Here is an 18,898-nt window from a genome sequence, read left to right as displayed (position 1 = left end):
TGATAGGAAAGAACTGGGATGAAGAGCTGCAGTGTGAAAGAGAAAGAGAAGCGGAGCATATGGGGCAGTTTATAGCCTTGTCTTGGTAGGGGTTGGCTAGCCCTTCCTCCAGGGGCAGTTAATAGAGAAGGTAATTGAGCTACTGACATGTGTTCGCAACACAAAACAAAGGGCAGAAGAGACAAATGAACTAGTTATTTGCCCAGGGAAGTAGATCTAGCCCTTTCAGGCCACAGAGCATAGTGTGAGTGGGCCACTGAATAAAATAGTGGCATGCTACATAGAGCCAGAGCGAGCAGATGCACTGGAGGAAAAGAATAGTTAACTGACAGCTTATGGGCTCAGCTGGGGTTAACAGTTAAGGGAAAAATGGGAGTGAGTGGGCTGCTCACTTGACTTGCTAAAGAGCCCCCAGGATCCTGCAGCTGCCTGGGAAAGGGGGTGGGGGGGCAGATATAGAGAAAGAGAGAGGGAGATGATGATGTGATGGACAGAAAAAGTGGAGTGAATACGCACAGGAGGTTGGCACTTAACAGACAAAGAAAGAGCTGGCGATATGACTTTGAAAGATGTATCTCAGTCTAATATTGGTGAGGTGACAAAAAGCCACAAATGGCCCTTCATGGCCATTATGTGTGCCCAGTGTGTGGTGTTTATTATTTAGTTCCACCATGGTGCCGTTAGGTGACGGTTTCACGGTGGCATTTCCACCCTCGGGGCATGGACAAAGCAACGGCACAGAACCCACGCAGGGACAAAGCAACAGGCCAGTCTGCCGCACGTTCCAGTCAAACGGACACTAACCAGCAGAGCCTGTTTAGGCAGACATACAGACAGCCAAACCAATCACCTCAATCAGAAACACCAGCTCTCTAAACAACAAAACCTGTACTATAATTCACACAGCAGATCAGAGCCATGGCATCTTAAAAGGGAAGGTTTAACAACACTGATTCCCTGATGTGATTTATGGAGATGGTCAGTTGTCATCTTTCCCAAACATTATTGTAACCTCCTTTTTCCTGGGGCCTGATAGTTTTAACAGTCAAGTGACCCTCGGTTAGCCCCTGACCTTTCACAGCTCCTGCATGGCACCCTTACCACTGACCCTGCAACAAAACTCACACATCCTCACATTCCACACCACCTTGAAGTCTCCAGTTGAAGGTGTATTTCTATAGGTTTTATGAGCTTGAAGTGAACATTTTAAACTTTATTGTCATTTTAATGCCTGTGTTTGCACAAATGTGAGACATAAATGTTGTAACTTAAAAACATATATTTTTGTTACATCTGTTAACTTAAATTGTCTGTTGTCTGAGGTTTTTATTTATTTATAGAGGTAAAAAGGGACATTAATCAAATCAGAAACAGAGTTGTGCTGGCGTGTCTATAATGTGCAATGTGCTGGACGAAACAGCTCCACAAAAACTGAGGCTAAACAAAGTTAAGTGATTGACAACGCTGTCTGGCTTTACTCAATTAACTATCCCATTGTGTTCCTCTTTGCAGAGTCCCCTCGCCCCCGACCCTTTTCTCTTCACACTCCTTTATCCTCCCCATCACAGAGTTTTGCTTGGCTAATACTTCCAAGGAAATAGAGAGCTCTTTTTCTACTGGGGCTCCTCTCCTTGACCTTCTATTGCTCACTGCTTCTCTTTCAGTCACTTCACAGTGTCTTTGGGGTTAGTGGGGAGAATGTGGAGAGTACATCAGCGCTGAGGGGCCGGCTCAGGGCAGGACCCCGGCCCATTACTTCAAAGTTGGCCTGCATTCATTAATTGTCCTTTGAATTAATATTGGAGGATCACAATGTGGGTGCCAACAGAGAAAGAGGCTTTAATGAAGCATAGAGTCTGCATTCAGTTGCAGATCAGCCAGTGTGGATTTTTTCCTTTCTTTTTTTTTTTTTTTTTTGAGAAAGACAGAGCCTTGAGAGTGATGCCAACACAGAAGGTAAAAGTGTTGAGTATTGATATTTGATAAAGGGTGAGAGAGAGACAAGGGGCTATGAACTATCTATGTATTTATCTATCTATATATATATATCTGTCCAACCATCTATAAAAACATATATAAAAATCCTGTGGGCTAGGATTATAACCATTAAAAGAGAAAAACATAGAGTGAGGCCCACATATAAAACTCTACATTATGCAGCCCTGCAGGAAAATGGAAATGTGCTGTAGCAGACATTCCTCTGGTTGCATTCAGGCCTTCTGTCTCCCCTAAACCTCCAATCTTTAACTCAATTCACCGTGGAAATGCTAGGACCCCTGACAAAGACACAAGTTGTAGAAATTCAAAATCTATCTCTCTGTTTACAGTTATGGGTTATTGGCGTGCTGCTCTGTCACTATTGCTCCCTGCGTGTGAGAGAAATGTATTAAAAATTCCTAGATTTCTCATGAGAATGTGGGTTATGAAACTTTAAAATTAGATTAGATAGCTCGGATGTGGTAGCAACATGTGGAAGTTTGCTACAATTGTTATTTTCCCTTTCGGAAATGCTTATTACAAACACTTCTTACATGCTCAAAATATTTGGTGAAATCTCCAACATAAATATGATCCTTCTGCTCTCATTACTCTCTGAATTTCCTTCACTCTAAATCCATGCCAACGTCACAGGGAGCCAGTTACCCAGTTTATTTACACAAACAAAGTCCTACTCAGCTCCTCTGACAAAAGCAGCTAAATCTTTCATGTTTTGTCAGCACTTGATTCCTCCTGTCCCTCTGGCTATTTGCCTGCCTCCGGACAATAGAGGCAGGAGAATGGCAGCAGATTGTTGGAATGCACCTCAATGAAACCAATTATTACATGTTGACTGCGTTCACCATGGCAGATTTGAAAGAACTGGGCTCATTCAATTTGGCACCGCAGGATTCCCTTTAAAGAGAAGTTATCCCTTTGACTGTTTGTATTTCTGAGCTTTCTTTTTCTTCTCCTTCTTTCCCCCTTTCACCCCCACTGCCATAAATGAATCATGCAAGAGTGGCTACTCCTCTTTCATGACTTTGGTTACTTTAATTAGTTAAATGAGGCTAAAGTGCTAACGGTAATAAATGGAGGCAAGGATGCTATCAATTAATTCAATGCCACTTGTGGCAAAACACTATTTCTTGGGACTTTTTAATCTTCAAATTAAAATGATACACCAGAGACAACCTCTGTTGGATGTTCTCCTGCTTTTTGGATCAATGCAATAAATGGCAGAAATAATTATTGTCAAGCAGCAGCTCAACTTGCTGTTAAAACAATTCAAACCAGAGTAAATTCTTCCTCCATAACTCAACAGATAAAAGAGAAGTAAACAACTTAGCTTCAGATTCATCCGCGCAAACATCCATTTCCCACAATGCTCCAGCCACTTGCTAATGCCATGCAGACCTGGGGCTGCTCAGTAAACTTTATCCCACAAACCTTAGCAGTCCTTTTCCCAGACAAATAAATCTAAATGAGTCAGCTTTGATCTTAGCACTTAAGGAAAGACAACAATAGTAGTAGAGGAGAAAGGGGCAGAGAGCAACAGGCCTCTCTCCACCGCAACAATAGCCTCTGCAAACACCTACTTAATCAATATTTGGCCAGAAGACACTCTCTCAGTCCCCAAACCTCCCTTTTCACATTCTAATGAAGAGCTATAAAAGGGAAAAACAACAACTACTTCCACAAAGAGACACAAGAATGAAATAGTGCTGTTCTGTATATCAATGGGGAAAAGTTCCTCAGAGCTGTTTGCATGTAGAATGTCATCCATTTGATGTGAAAAAGGCTAATGTTATTTGTTTGCATTCAAAAAATTCATACCAGCCTCAAATTATACATTTAAGATAAAAAGAAATTCTCAATGTTGCATCCAAAATATTAACAAAACTCACTCTACAGAGGATGAGCAAAAATGCTGCGGGTGCATCCTAATGAATGTATTATTTATTTCGACATTTTCTTCGCATTATTGCCGTTTTAAAAGTTAGAAAAGTCAACAGGCTATCAGTATTCGCCTGAAAGAGGGAGAGGGAAGTGCCCACAGATATTGCATGAATGTGTGCGCCCTAGGCAGAAAGGAAAGGGGCGGACTGTGTCTGAGATGAAAGTGGATAGAAATAAAAGGTTTGGATTTAATCTAGTGGAGAGAAGGGTTTCCCTGCGCTCGCTGGCTGAAGGCGTCACACTCAGTGCGCAAAGACTGTGACAAAAGCTCCCTGAGCAAAAGTAACGGTATACGGTTCAATTTAATAACGCGAATTTAACACATTGCAGGGAAAAATCACGAGCCTTTTGCCATGGTGCCAAATGCGTTAACTTGTGTTTCTTTTTTTCTTGTTAACTTAAAATGTAAAAATAAAAACAAATCCAAACAAACATACAACAGCGAATAAATCCGCGCATTATTCATTGATATTGCCAAACACTATTGTTTCTAAAGGACAAGTAATTAATAATTAACTCCTAACTGCATTATGTCTCCAACAGCAACCTTTCCTTTTGCGGCAACACTCCTTAGACCCCAACAGGTCGTAAATCAACAGGTGTTTGTCTAAATCCCGAGCTGTTTTTTTCTCATTTTTTTTGAATGACAAACTGTAAACAGTGGGGAAAAGCCCCAAGAAGTGGCACTTTTTTTGAGCAGTCTATAAACCAGGTCGCTCTGGGCCTATTGGTGTCCCTGAATAATTCATCGCTCATTGCGGGTTCATAATGTCCTCTCCCGGCCTTTTGTCAGCGCAGTTTTTTCTCCCTTTCTTTCCCCATTTTGAAAGGCCCTGGCGTCTTTTTGTACACCACTGAGCCGCTCACTGGAGTTTGGCTTTTGTGCTCGTCAAACTGAGGTGTGAGTTTCAATGGACTCTCCCTTCTTTGTCCCCTGAAGTTCATCCTCAAGTGTCCGATTGTGCGTAAAAAATAGTTTCTCAGGCTTGGAAGTTAGACAAATGTTTGATTATCCACTTAAAAAATCTATGCTCTTATTGTTAAAACGTGGAAGCCTAAACGCATGCGTAAACACCTGGAACTTATGTATTTAACTTTTATTTGCAAGTCCATAAAAAACAGGGGTGGTCATTTATCTAAATTCCCATATCTATAACCAAATAAGGTTAACATTATTGCTATCTTAGTGCTATTTTGATTTTGTGTGTGTGTTATTAAAAGACTATTGTCGTAAAACTGTTCCATCCAAGCTGAGACCGACAACCAAATATCAACCATCCACAACTAGATCAGTTTGCCCCATTTTTGGATCATATAGCACACAGCAAAGAGTCCCTTTTTGTAGAAGAAATAAATATATAATGCTGCACTTACATCTGTCTCCCAGAATGCCATCGATGCTGTGTTTTGTCCGTGGTTCGCTTTCCTCCATCTCTCTCTTCACTACTTCATCATCCTCCTCATCATCATCACCGCCTCCACCGAATTTAGACCGCATGATGCGACTGATGGCGCTCACTTGGAAAAAGAATGTGATAACATGTTATATACATAGAAATGTCGATTGATGTTACAAATAATACAAAAATGAACTGCATGCAAAGGAATACAAAATGTTTTTAAAACTATATTCACAAATGCTGTCTAATCTGTACGAGCTTATTTAATATTAGTCAGTTAGTTCTCTATGCGTCCCAGCTTCAGAAACTGTCTCCTACCTGATGGAACGTTGTTTCTGTCGCAGACCCCATCCTTCAGAAGTTTGTCTCTAATTTCCCAGCTGAACATGCCTGGGTTTTCTCTCTTGTACTCTTCAATTTTCTTGTCCACCTCTGGAGAAGCGATTTGCTTTGATGGGAGAAAGAGGAGAAGAAGCGTGTGTCACTTGTTTTATATTTAATTGTCTCATTAAAGGGGGACAATGCCACACTATAATGTTTGGAAGGTTATGTTAAAAACAGAGATGTAACACAGTCATCCGAAAGATAAAATCGTAGAAGAGGATCTTGAAGTCAAACTTATTTAACTTGTGTTTTTCACACCCAAACAGTGGAGACTGTGACATTTAAATCACTTAAAAACCTGGTTCTTAAAAATGTTGCAGAATTTCAGATAATAGGTTGTCAAATTCCTCACATTTGGTATATGAATTTAGACAAGTAGCACCGGATATGTGTCTCTCACCTTTGGCTTGCTGCCTCCGATAGCTCCCGGCCTGATGGAGCCTGTCTCCTGGTACCGGCACAGGATTTTGGAGACGCAGCCGTGGGACACGCGCAGCTGACGGGAGATGACACACGGCCGGACGCCGTGGTGGGCCATCTCCACGATTTTATGGCGGATGTGGTTGGGGAGAGGTCTGCCGTTTATGAAGACACCACCGAGCTGGTTTACCCGACCCTGGCCTAACGGAGTGGACACTGCACAAGGGTGCATGACATTTAGTTATTAAAATAGCCATAACTTGTAGAATAAAACAATGTGTATTTCCTTTGGTTTAAAAACTAAAACGCTGGCTATTTAAAGTGATGAGAAACAACATACAACCTGACAACTAATTTAGTAGAATATAAGCCACGAGTAGTAACACTTTTAAAGTCTGATCAAAGTTATTTAACACACAAACTCATCGTTCGTTTTATAGGTAAAATATTCAGGCTACAGAAAAATCCAACAGTCCTAAAGAAATATAGTTTTGCATCTGGCATGACAAAACAAAATACATTTCTTCCCAAAAATCTTCACTCATGTCTTGCAAAATTCATCTGATATAATGAAACATAATACAACATTAAAAACGATCACTTATATGGACTGAATACATACAATTTACAATCATGTGGCCACTATAATGACTTAAACCGGGATTTCTACTGTTTTATAAAATTATATTTAAAACATATGAGATTAAACAAGTCGTTATTTATAGGCTACGATTTTTTAAATCAGGTATAAAGCTTTTCAGAACTCGTGTTTTTTTAACTTCCTTGAAAAGTTGAATCCCCTTCAGACTTTGAGCAGCATCTGGTGATGGGGTCTTACCTTCCAGAGAGTATCCTCCCCGCGGGAAGTTCTGGTGAGGAGTCGGTCTCATCATTCTCGGTAAACCTCCTGCAAGCGCTGTCATGATTCCTGACTTTCTGTCAGGTAACACGAAGCTGCCTTTGTGTGTCGCTCTTAGTTCCACAAAACACCCTTTAGTTTGTTGTAATATTTCGCCTTCTCTACAGACGCGGTGCAGCCTGCTTTTCCTCGAGTAACAGGTTGCCTCAATAAGACAAACAGTGGAGCCCCCTCAAGTGTGGCTGACTGGTATCCAGAGGCCTGTGTGGGCTAAGGTGAGAGTTGAAATCAGAATGCAGGTCACTAACAGTCCTGCGGGGATAGAGGGGATGCTTTGAGAGGATGGATGGAAGTCAAACATTTTATCTGTGGTGACTGTCCCCTCCGAATCCGCGCTGCGCTTCCCGATTGGTCAAAGACCCGGACGTTCAGGGGCTGGGGGGGCTCTGTGATTGGACTGCACTAGCTCCCTTCTGTCTGTATTGACCTCACGAGGTCAGTTTGTGGTGTCCTAAGCTTCTGCAAGAAACGTTGTAACAACTGCACAACTTTTAATAAAAAGCAATGCATTACCTGTACAAATATATCTCTGATTTATTGTCGGAAATCTGTATTATGCTCTTCTTTCGGGACAGTGGGCGTTTATTATAAGAACGTTTAATGGTGTAAACAAAAGAGTGCAGAATGATTGGACTATACTTGAAGTATATAAATAATAACTAAATAACGTATGTTTAGCTTAAAAGTTGTCTGGAATACAAAGATTCCTAAACTTAATTTATAAAAGATTTCCCATGTAAAAACACAGATGTGTAAATCTTTTATATTTCCATACTTAAACATATTAAGATAACGAATTATTATTTTTAGAACTAGTAAAATAACAAAAAAGTTGCCGTTGTTTAAGTTATTAATCTGTATTTTTTAGCCAATCCATGTGTTATTTTTGTTTTAAACACTTAATATTGAAAACTGACAAATGGAATAAAATAATTGAAACTATAGATTGTGAAGGCATTGAGTTATGTTAATGAAAAAAATGCGGTATTATCATAGACTGTACATTATGAGATTGAAGATTTTATTTTACATGTTGCATAGCTACCGAGTACTTATGACGGTGTATTGCACCGCAGGTGCTCGCTACGGGTGCTTATTTTGAGTAGAAAGACATGCAGCACATGGGAAAATATTAGCCATCGACTTGAATTTTAATAACTGCAACAAGGAATATTATAAAGACAGCACAATTATTAAAAAGGAACATATCGAATAAAATATGACATCCTTCATATTATTATTATTATTATTATTTAACATTACATCATGATCATTAGAAGGCAACACCACTTTGTTTTAATTGCAAGAGATTGGATTCCGCACTCAATGGAGTCAAAATTAGTGCACCAGTCTAAAACTATTTTCTTAAAAGCTTTGTGTTGTGTCAATATGTAAATGCCACATAAATTACATGGGGTATGCAAACTGCTCCCGGTTTTCCTGATTGATTTGTATACGAGGTTATTTTTATTAAATGCCTAAAAATACATTTGGGTAGTAAAAACATTGGAAAGAGGCTCTGGCTAATTTTTATTCCATCACCAAGAATATGTACGTAATAAGTGTTCGCTCCGGAAGACAGACAGCACTCACAATGGAGGCCGGAAGAGAAATATTGTGTGGATGCGGGGGATTCCCAGCGTGCAGAGGAGGATCTATTTTTTTTCCACGAGTTCCACCACACCCCACGCAAAAACTCTGCGCAGTCTTCTTATAGTTGATTGAATTTAACAATAGGTGCTGCGCGGACCCGTGGCTCAGCCACACGGCGCTGTAACACATCCGTGCAAATGGTCGATTATAGACATAGAACCACATGAGGGATCATTTGACTTTTCTGAAGCTTGTAGAGTTGTGATAATTATGATAATTAGGCGTGTTTAATAGACCGATACATTTTATTCCTTTTCCCCCAGGAATAAGACCATAATACTGGCTGATTCTGTTCAGAGGCCTCCACAACCTGCATACCATGAGTGACTGGTCGGTCATGACCTCCTTTACATAAACTGATGCATCATTTTGGCAGGCAATTAATTGATCACCGTCAGATATTGTCTAAACATAACAATGATCAAGAAAAAATGTTGTCACAACCTTGTGTAAAGAATGAATGGGACCTTAAGTGAAAATATGAATAAGCAAAACCAGCTGTTTGGTGCTACTGTTGTGACAGATTTGTTAAAAAAATATATATATAAACAGCATTTTTAGATGAGGGAGAAGAGTTGTAAGATAATATTTGTTCAGCTTTAATTTAAATGTTACTATGAACCTAACGTTATAGTCATCTTTCTGTTCCTTTATCCCACAGCATTTTGCCTAATGTATTTTTTATTCCCTCTGTAAGACTTAGTGAAAATGGTGCAGTGGACTTGGAACATGTGGAAACATTATATGTCCATAAAAGAAGGCATTGGGAGGGGGAAAGAAAGTTATCATACTAAAGTTTGACTATCATGAAAAGGATATTGGATCTACCATGTCAAATCAATTAGTGGGGGTAAGCTGAGCAGAAATGTGCTGTGGTGGTGAACAAAATGCATAAAAAATAAAGGAACAAAATGGCCCCGAAAATAAATAGTGTGTTAAAATTACTATAGGCCGACGCACAGTATAAGCCATGGGCTTTTGAGGCTGTATTTCTGAAACTGTACACATAAAAATCCCAGAATAAATAGCTCTGCATCCAATAAAGATAAAGTCAGTCAAATAGCCTGATAACCCATAGGCAGTTTTGATCTTGGCTGAGGCCATAGCAATAAGTTCCTACAGTGCGTCAGACTAAGGCCTATTTAGAGCACTGGAAAAATCTCCATTCTCTCCAGAGGAACTTACAGTACTGCTCAGTCTTCATGATTAACCATCAGATCAAAAATAGATAATATGAATCAGATCATCACAGTGATAATCTAACCATAAACCAGAGGGAATAAACTTCTAAATTAAGAAGCTTCAATTCATTCTTACAATTAAAATAGTCGGTTATGCATTCCTTCATGAAACAGACAAACTGTTGACACACAGCTCTAGCATACTGTCACAAGCAGAAAGACAGATACCTTGAGTGGATAACCCCATTTGCATTATTCATTGGGTTTATATAGAGGATTTAGTTCGTTAAAATAACAGCTAGTTGTAAAACAGCTTGTGACTCACTGTTGTGAGGGAATTTTGAATAATGTGCCATAATGTTTCTGGTTCTATACTGCTGTGGCCCACAATGATCTAATTATAGTTGAGGCTTTGATAAAGAGTTTGATTACATAAGGCAATTTCTTATGCCATTTCTTCTTCTTCTTTCTTTTTTTTTTTTAAAGGTGCTCAACAATTTTTTGTAATGCAAACACAGCTCCTACAATAGAAATGCGGTTAGAATGTATTTGTTGAAACAAAGTCCACAGAAAGATGGTTTTCCACTTATTATGTCTGTGTAAATGAATCCAGCATTTATTTCTGCATTCAATTCTAATTTGAGGCAACACTCTATGTCCTATGTTAACAGTGGATAGAAACGACTATCAAGTGCGGTTATAATTCCCTTTAATTAATTGGATCTCATCTGATGTTATAGTTTTAGTGTTTGTGATTTATCATCATGTATGTTTGATGTTTTGTCTTTATTAGCCTGCAGCAGTTCAGTGACAATTCAAAAGAGCTTTGCATCACAAAGACTACAGAGCGGACATTGTGTGAAGTAGAAGAAACAGATTAGAAGAATGGCCAGGCCAACATTTAGATAAGCATCTGCAGAACGTTGCATCTGCAGAATAAGGAAATCCACTCTGTGATTACTATCCTAAGGATGTTTCTGTTACAAGGTATCTCCAAAAGAGGCACTGTTTTTCTCATGTGTTTGATCTTATCAAATACATATAACCCACAACAATTCAGTGGGAAGTCAAACTGAGTGCGGTTATCATAACAAAGAGCCAAAAGGTGCACCCAGGTGAGAGAGAGAAAAGAGAAGTGAAGCATTTGTTAACCATATAGCCTCTGGGATGTAGGGTTACTTTAACAGTTCCGCAAGCAAGAATGGAAAATAGTGAGCTAATAGTTTATGGTCCCATGATGAACATACAGATATACCTAATTCTTATCTATCCTACATTACACTATGCCTCTGCTTATGCCTCTGTGTGTGTGTGTGTGTGTGTGTGTGTGTGTGTGTGTGTGTGTGTGTGTGTGTGTGTGTGTGTGTGTGTGTGTGTGTGTGTGTGTGTGTGTGTGTGTGTGTGTGTGTGTAAAGACATTGTATCTGGTGTTGTGACAACCTCATGAAGTGGATTTCACACTTCCCCAAAGCAACTGGGTGCATACTGATGTAAAGCAATAATATATTTTAGATTATCACATATCCAGTACAAGGTTATGTAGTGAGTCAAATTGCAACATATTGTATGATAGGTTATTTTAAATGGTTTATTATTCACATTATTTTTGGTTAGAAATCACAAAATATGTAAAACACAAGGCTGCCCTTTGCTTTCAATGTTTGCAGTTTGCCATCATACACATACAGGGATACAACATTGTATGTTCTATAGGTTTTGTTTTTAAATATATATACGAAACCATGGCATAGAACCCATAATAAAACATGTCAAATCTCTCTTGGCAAACTGTACTCTTTTCACATTTAACTTCTTTCATGTAAACATTTCCAGACTCTTTTTAATGTCTTTGATTACTATACATTATTTTACTTATGAAATGTAAATATTTGCAGAGTAAAACAACAACAATCATTAATTCCATGATTAATTCATGATAACTTCCCACCTATTCTCTTTTGACATTCATAAAGTGTTTTTGAAGCAGGTCTTATTGAACAAGTGCTTTCAAAACCATTTTTAATCAGATTACTGCCTTAAATAACTGTATCTCATTACAGTTACTACAATGTTAAAAGGCCCTTAATTGCATGTAATTGTATGACACTGTAATCCAGTTAGACACAATATGCTACTCAGCAGCCCTATCTATATTCTTCTTGCACAAACATGCATGCATACATTCATCCACAAGAGGGCATATGTTCTCGGAGAAATCTCTGACACCATGAGACCCACCAACATCATTTTACGGGGACATATATATCTAATCTAAAAAATATTGAAAGACATTACTTCACTTCATTAACATCTCACTGTGTGCTATCATGTGTCGCCAGGTGATGCTATTACTAGAAATGATGCTGTACAATATACTTTCTGTTAAGCAGTCAAGGTTTAAAACAATCTGAGAAAATGTCTGACGAGAAGAGTTAACAACATCAAATCCCTCAAATGAATTGATTTTCCAGCAGGGGAATCAATTTATAAGATTATATCTGCTTTTCAGGTCAAAGTGGACCACAAAACCATAAATTAAACTTGGCAGTTGTTTATTTATGGTATGGGTAATGATTTTGTACATTAAACAGTGCCATACAGGTGTATCTGGATCAAGGTAATGGCAACAGGGTAACCTGAGCCTGCAGGGTTATCTACATCTTAAAAAATGTCATCAAGGTGTTGACATGAAAAAAGTTTGCCTGTGTTCAGATAATAATCATAATTGTCATAGTGGTTGTAAAGACAGGGAGTTTTAGTGTGTGTAAATGGGGTACACGACAGCAAAATACCATTAGCAAATATGATCTCTCATCTTGTAAATTAAATAACAGCACTTCAATCACAGACTCATTTCTACATATTTAGCTGCAGCTCAGGGTGTCACTGCTGATTGCACTACTCGGCGCTGTCCACTGCATGTGGTGCTGAAAAGCATATGGGACAACAAAAAAAAAGGTGCTCTCCACTGTCGATGCAGGCACTCAATTCTAATTATACGGTTTTAATCCACCTTATACACATGACCTACACTTGTGACAAACGAACCAGGTGACACACCACATTGGAAATTAATTTGAACAAGTTTTCCGCCTGAATGATTTTGTGGTAAACGGGGTTTAGTTCTGGTAATATGATCGTAATGAGGCCCATAGTCTGTCCTTGTCCACGGGTTGTGCCCCGGGCCGGTTATGCAACAAGTCTGTGATCGGACTCAACCGGGTAGACCAACGACAGACGACTGGACTGAGTCATAGGAAATACAGAGATAATATTTCTCACATTAAAACGTTTTATCCGCATCCGGGCATCTTCCAACCAGGAAATACTGTACAGTATGATCGTGATTGTTTATTGAAATATATTGTCGTGAAATAATGCTTTTTCGCTAGCCCTATGAAACGGGAACATGGCGGATGCGGTCATTACAGGAGGTGAGTGTGGCTCAGCTCCGCCTAACGAGACCGACTCGTTCCCCAGCGAGGAATACGAGTGCAAAATATGCTACAACTACTTCGACCTGAGCCGCCACACTCCCAAACTGCTGGCCTGCTCCCACACCTTCTGCCATGAGTGCCTCGACGCTATGCACTGCCGGGGGGTCGTGGATGGAGAGTCGGCTGCCCCGTGTGTCGCCACCGAACTCCGGTGCCGGAGTACCGGGTGCACAACCTCCCAGACAACAGCGCGTTGACTCAGTCACTCCCGCTTAAAAATCCCAAGCCCTTGAACTCATCCTACACAGATGTCCAGACAGGTTCAGCCGCGTATTCAGCCACCTCTCAGGAGAGCAACGCCAGCTGTCAGACTTGCAAACAAGTTGCGTTCGTGACTGGCTGCGTGTGCGCCATCTTTTCTTTCATTTCCATGGTGGTGCTCTTATTTCTGGGGCTCATCTTTGTGCATAATTTCAATCACACGTCGTGGCCCGTCGGCCCTATCTGTTTGTTTGTTGCCAGTGTCCTAGCCCCGTTGCCATTCATCCTTACTTGGTTAATGTGCATGTTGAAGTACAGACCTGAAGCTGAAACAAGCCGTTTCCTCACTTCTAATGTAATGTGATGTCTGCAAAGCTGGACACATTAGCCAGGTTAGTATTATTAAAGGGAAATGTGTTTGTTTATTTATTTCAGTGTGTTTTGATGATATAGATGCCTTAGTCAGTGTTTGGACAGGTATAATTAATGTACAATTAATGATGGCTAGATTCCATTTACATTCTTGTGTTTCAGGGTTATGGTTTTGTGCATGGTTCACATTCATGACATACTGGGGCACTTGAGTTATTGTTAAAGTTTTAAAGTAACATGTGCTTTTCATAATATGTTTTTCAAAGTCTGTTGCAAAAAAATGCCTATTTTGACCCAAACGGATATGAGCAACGCGAATGAAGCAATACCTGTAGGCCTATACTGTATTTAATCAAACATTTTAACTACATCTAGCATACTGTGTAAAGGGATACAATGTGTTAAGCTTCAGCTCCTTGTTATGTCTTTCATTTTTCTTACAGAATTAAGCTTTTTGATGAACTCAATATTGTGTATTCCCCATTTAAGGGAATGTCCATCAATCTTTAGTTCTTGCATGTTTCAGTTAAATGCAACTGTGATCATGTGCTCAGGCATGTCATGACAAATGTCATGCTTAAAATCACAGAAAGAGCATTTTGACTTGTCTTGCTAACGGCTACATTAGCAGACACTGCCTTGAATAATAGGAAGTTTGGTCATTACAGTAGGATCCTCCCCTCCTCTCCTCCCACACTTGTTTCCCTGCACTAACATTATTTACACAACAGACTTCATAGGCTATTTGGAAGCTTCTGTACAAGCAGGTGTATGTCAAACTGTTGCTATGTGACTGATTTATTATAATTTCATTGTGCCACCACCATTTTTAATAACATGGACTATTGTGCCAATGACAGAACCTCCTAACCCCATAACCGCCTCTGTGTGATTACACTGACTCCCTGCGGAGGAGCAGGTCAGCAGGGGATCCTGGGCCAATGACCCTGAGGGGACATGAGGCTTCACAAGATGAGAGAAATAACTTTGGGGTAGGGGGCCAAAATAAGTACTGTTGTAAAGTATTTAAACAATAGAGGTGCAGATGACCTCCTAGGGGTCTTAAATCATATGATGGGCTTAAGTTTGCTTTTCTAGTCATATAAACAGCAAGAACATACAAACTCCACTAACGACTTGGTCCACGCCCAGATCACTCTCAAGGTGTTGGATGACAGGCAAGTGTGGGATGAAAATAATTGTTACTTTAATCTCTGTGGTATGTTCTATAATAATTAGGACTAAAACACATTAACTTATCACCCATTAATTCCTATGTTGAAGAAAAGTATAATAGTGTTTATCCTGCTGTCAATCTGCTTGGTTTGTGTTATTAGATTGGTTATGATTCAACAAGATGTCTCCATTTAGTTTAGCTGTATTACAAAAACACAGTTGGTATTTATCTCCACTTAGTGTTTTTTTAAGAGGCGACACTGTTCTCGGGAGTAAAAATCCATCTCTTTCAGGTCTCTCAAAGGGACTCCTTCACTTGGTCATCCAGTCGGTGAGTAATGCCACTTAAATGCCACCGTGACAAAAGCTTGAGAAAAAAGGAGGGGTGGCAGGTTTCCACTGGGAGCCATAGGCAACACTGAGTCTGGAGCAGAGGGCTTCATTTCACAGGGACTGCAGGGCTTAAAGTTAAAGATTGCTTTGAAATCTGCATCCCATGCCATCAAACTCTCCCACTTTAGACAACCCTCCCTCCAGCCGTCACTCCCTTTCCCGAAAAATAAGAAGCTGTCGCCACAGAGCAGGGGATGAGTTTTGAGCAGATCCTCTTTGATGACAGAGAAGGATCCTTTTGTTCTCTAATCCCCACACAGACCCCCTCCCCTTTTCCCTATAAATCCAACCCGACGTCAAGGGGCTTCATAATCAGCCAGGGGGTCAAAACTTATTGGTTTATTAGTTGTTTTACTTTGAGAAGATTGGAATACAACAGTGATACACCTTACGCAAAAACATTTCTATTTTATTTAAGTCGTATAATGTTGGTCTTATGGAAGTCTTCTTAAGCGCGGCAAGAACTTAAAAGAAGCATATAAGTGAATACTCTAACAAGTCACATGACCCTAAGGGAACAGGCATTAGCCACTGTGCATGCTGTCAAGAAAAAACCCGGTCACCCAGAGACAGACAGTTCCAGGATACATTTCCATTCTTCCTGTGTCTTTCCTTTAAGTGTGAGCAAAGTGTGTCGTTGTGTCATTATCAGATTGGACACACGGATTTCACAGAGGAGATGAAAGTGTTCCTTTTGCTCATAACATCTGCCCTCTGATGGTTTGTGTCCCATCAAGATGACCTCAGACATAGCCTGAGGAGAGCGATTATCACCACTCCGTGCGCACTCTATCTCGTGATGTGATCCAATGTTGAGTGAATGGTGTGGGTTGTGGGCATGAACTTGTGTTTAGAGTGCATGTTTTTGTCAGAGTATGACTGCACAGACATATGCCTAACAAGCATGCAAACACACCAGAGACCAGTGAGAAGGGATCAATGTTTAGGGTCAATGAGTCAAACATGGCTTACCTAGCTATTTCACTTCCATTATGTGGCTCTTCAGATGTCAAAGAAGACTTTCCTCTGTCTTGAACTGTTGGATCTTCTCTCTGTCAACCTAAAACAAATCACATTATTAAAAACTGTGGTGCAAAACTTTCATGAATAACATGCGCACTTACTCCCTCTAGTGTATAACTATGAGAACACAGTAAAGGAAAAGAGTAATCATATGATAACCATGAAATTGTGGATTTTCGATAAGGAAAAAATCTATTTTTATCTGACTTTTTAAAAATAACTCCCTCTCTCTATTTACAGTAGACTCAACTAGTTCTGTTATACAGTAGAGTTATTGGCAACCAGAAAAAGAAACAAAGATCAATAAATAAATAACATTTGTGATTTACATTTATGCCTCATGACCATGCATGCGAACAAACAAACTTCTTACCAAAATGGTGAAAGAACAACAGTTGCCATTGCAGTGACCCAATAGCTATTTTGCGGTTTAGTGTCTTTGTTTCGTTGGTCAGTGAAACGTCAAATAATGCAGTCATTGCTGCATTCTTCCCAATGACATCTTGTTGAATAACCACCAGTTACTGTCATGGGACCAGAATATATTGATTTTCAACAGTAACAGTATGATTAATCCACACTTTGTTGCAGATGGCTGTATCAGGGATGGTGCCTGTCAGATGATTGCAGTGGAGAAAAAAATGTTTCCTTTCAATCTATGTATTTGATGATTTGTTTAGCGGGGTTAACTGTAATCTTAAAAGCTTTGAAATTGTTCAATAATTAACCTCCCCCAGGTTCCTCAATTACAGCCCCTTTTTCATTTACTCCAGTATCCACTTCCTCATCTGGATCTATCTCTTCTTCTTTTTTCATCATATACTGATGTGTACAAATTAGAGGACAGAACTTTACTGATAAAGAAACAAGGCCAGAAGAGACAAGCTGAGGGAGAAGTAAGAACCAGGAGCCAAAAATAGAAGTGACACAGACAGCTAGGAGGAAGGGAAACTTTTACTGCATTTTTACTCAAACCTTTCCAAATATTTCACAAACATCTCACAGTATTGCAGGTACCACTTATCAATAAGTCTTGTTAAGGACTACAACTTTTTCTTTAATGCTTATTATGGTAAAATGACACATCATCTCTACATCTAATACAGTTGTGCCAATGCTAAAGCTATTGCAAATGTCAAAGGCTGATTTACAATAATAATTTTACAATAACAACACATGACTACATGTTATGTTGTTGTTCTCTGTAAATTGTATACATACAGCTAGCAATAATGTATTGTTGGGCCTTTGAGTGAGAAACTGAAATAGCACAATATTTCAAAGAGAAGTCATATGTCTGGATACAATTGGACGTCGTATAGCAGGTGAGACAATATTTTCAAATCAGTGTCACATCTGTTGGTTGCATTGAAAATAAGGTAGGCGCTTGCTCTATTGTTTCCCAACGGGGCCAAGAACCCTTTGACTGAAATGTGAAATAAAGGGGCTGTTACTTTAACGAGGGCGGGGTTATACATTTAACTCCGCCCTCATCCAATCGCTCACTTTACACAAACTTCCGTGGGTAATTATTAGCCTACGTTTTCTATTTGGGTTATTGTTCGGTTTATCAGTTGTCCTACATGGTTATGCGTTGAATAGGCTATAATTGGATATGATAACTATAACACATATCACTTAACTTTATTTTATTATTTTATGTTTAATTGAAGTTCTGCAATATGTTCAGATTTCAACTTTAAGGAAACGTTTAGAAAACACTGATACCAGATAATCATATTCAACATCATACCAGATTGTCCGGTAGCATCTGGTCCAGATGTTTAGACTTTTTAGTTTTGTTTTAGAAAGGAAGCTAACTTTGGCTCCCCTTTCTTTCGATTCTGTTGGCCAGTGATATTTCAAAAAGGAAGCCCATTTACACTTCATAAATGCAACATATTTCAGTGATCTTTGCATGGTGGCGATTGTAGTAGAAGTCCACTTTAAGTCAGCAGGTCATAGCCTTAGTCACGAGGAGTCCTGGTGGGGCGACTAGGCCATAAATACAAAGAAATAGGAGTTTCGCCTGTTTTTGCTCAAAAAACACTTTCACACCATGTTTCCTGCATGAGACGCAAGGACGAGAATCTTCTGGTGAATGTTTGCACAATCTGAAATAAAGCCCACAATTCAGTTTCAAATCCTTCCACCGTGTGCGCATGTCTATTGTACACACACCTCGGGTTTGGGTTGCTGTTTGGTGTACAGGGTGCATTAACACTGTAGCAAAGTCAAACCTGATCACGGTGACAGGTCGAAATGACCCGTTCAATGGGACCGGGTGTATCCTGGGTCACTGTGTGCCGACTACTGACGCTCCAGACAGTTGTGACCGCTAGT

The 18,898-nt window shown here is 39.7% G+C and overlaps 2 protein-coding genes across 4 annotated transcripts in view; one reads left to right on the top strand and one right to left on the bottom strand.

The window, feature by feature from the left end:
• The window catches only part of pax3a (paired box 3a), a 29,796-nt gene extending 10,909 nt beyond the window's left edge, over positions 1 to 18,887 (bottom strand). The window contains exons 1-6 of one of the 3 annotated variants that reach the window (XM_063885560.1): positions 18,796 to 18,887; positions 16,505 to 16,592; positions 6,979 to 7,269; positions 6,121 to 6,356; positions 5,655 to 5,784; positions 5,311 to 5,454 (exon numbers count right to left, since the gene is read on the bottom strand). In XM_063885560.1, the coding sequence (XP_063741630.1) occupies positions 5,311 to 5,454; positions 5,655 to 5,784; positions 6,121 to 6,356; positions 6,979 to 7,063 (595 nt within the window). In that variant the 5' untranslated portion in view covers positions 7,064 to 7,269; positions 16,505 to 16,592; positions 18,796 to 18,887. Of the gene's footprint in view, positions 1 to 5,310; positions 5,455 to 5,654; positions 5,785 to 6,120; positions 6,357 to 6,978; positions 7,303 to 16,504; positions 16,593 to 18,736 lie in introns of those variants that run through there. The other 2 variants (XM_063885561.1, XM_063885562.1) reach the window with 2 other exon arrangements.
• Positions 13,109 to 14,273, top strand: LOC134866546 (E3 ubiquitin-protein ligase RNF182-like). Its single transcript, XM_063886762.1, is given in 2 exon segments — positions 13,109 to 13,489; positions 13,492 to 14,273. Coding segments are annotated over 2 exon segments (651 nt in total). The 5' UTR covers positions 13,109 to 13,302; the 3' UTR covers positions 13,956 to 14,273.
• Positions 18,888 to 18,898: the final 11 nt, after the last annotated feature.

This window comes from Eleginops maclovinus, chromosome 6, assembly GCF_036324505.1.
Source record: "Eleginops maclovinus isolate JMC-PN-2008 ecotype Puerto Natales chromosome 6, JC_Emac_rtc_rv5, whole genome shotgun sequence".
Taxonomy (NCBI): domain Eukaryota; kingdom Metazoa; phylum Chordata; class Actinopteri; order Perciformes; family Eleginopidae; genus Eleginops; species Eleginops maclovinus.
This window is presented reverse-complemented; position numbering and strand designations above follow the sequence as displayed.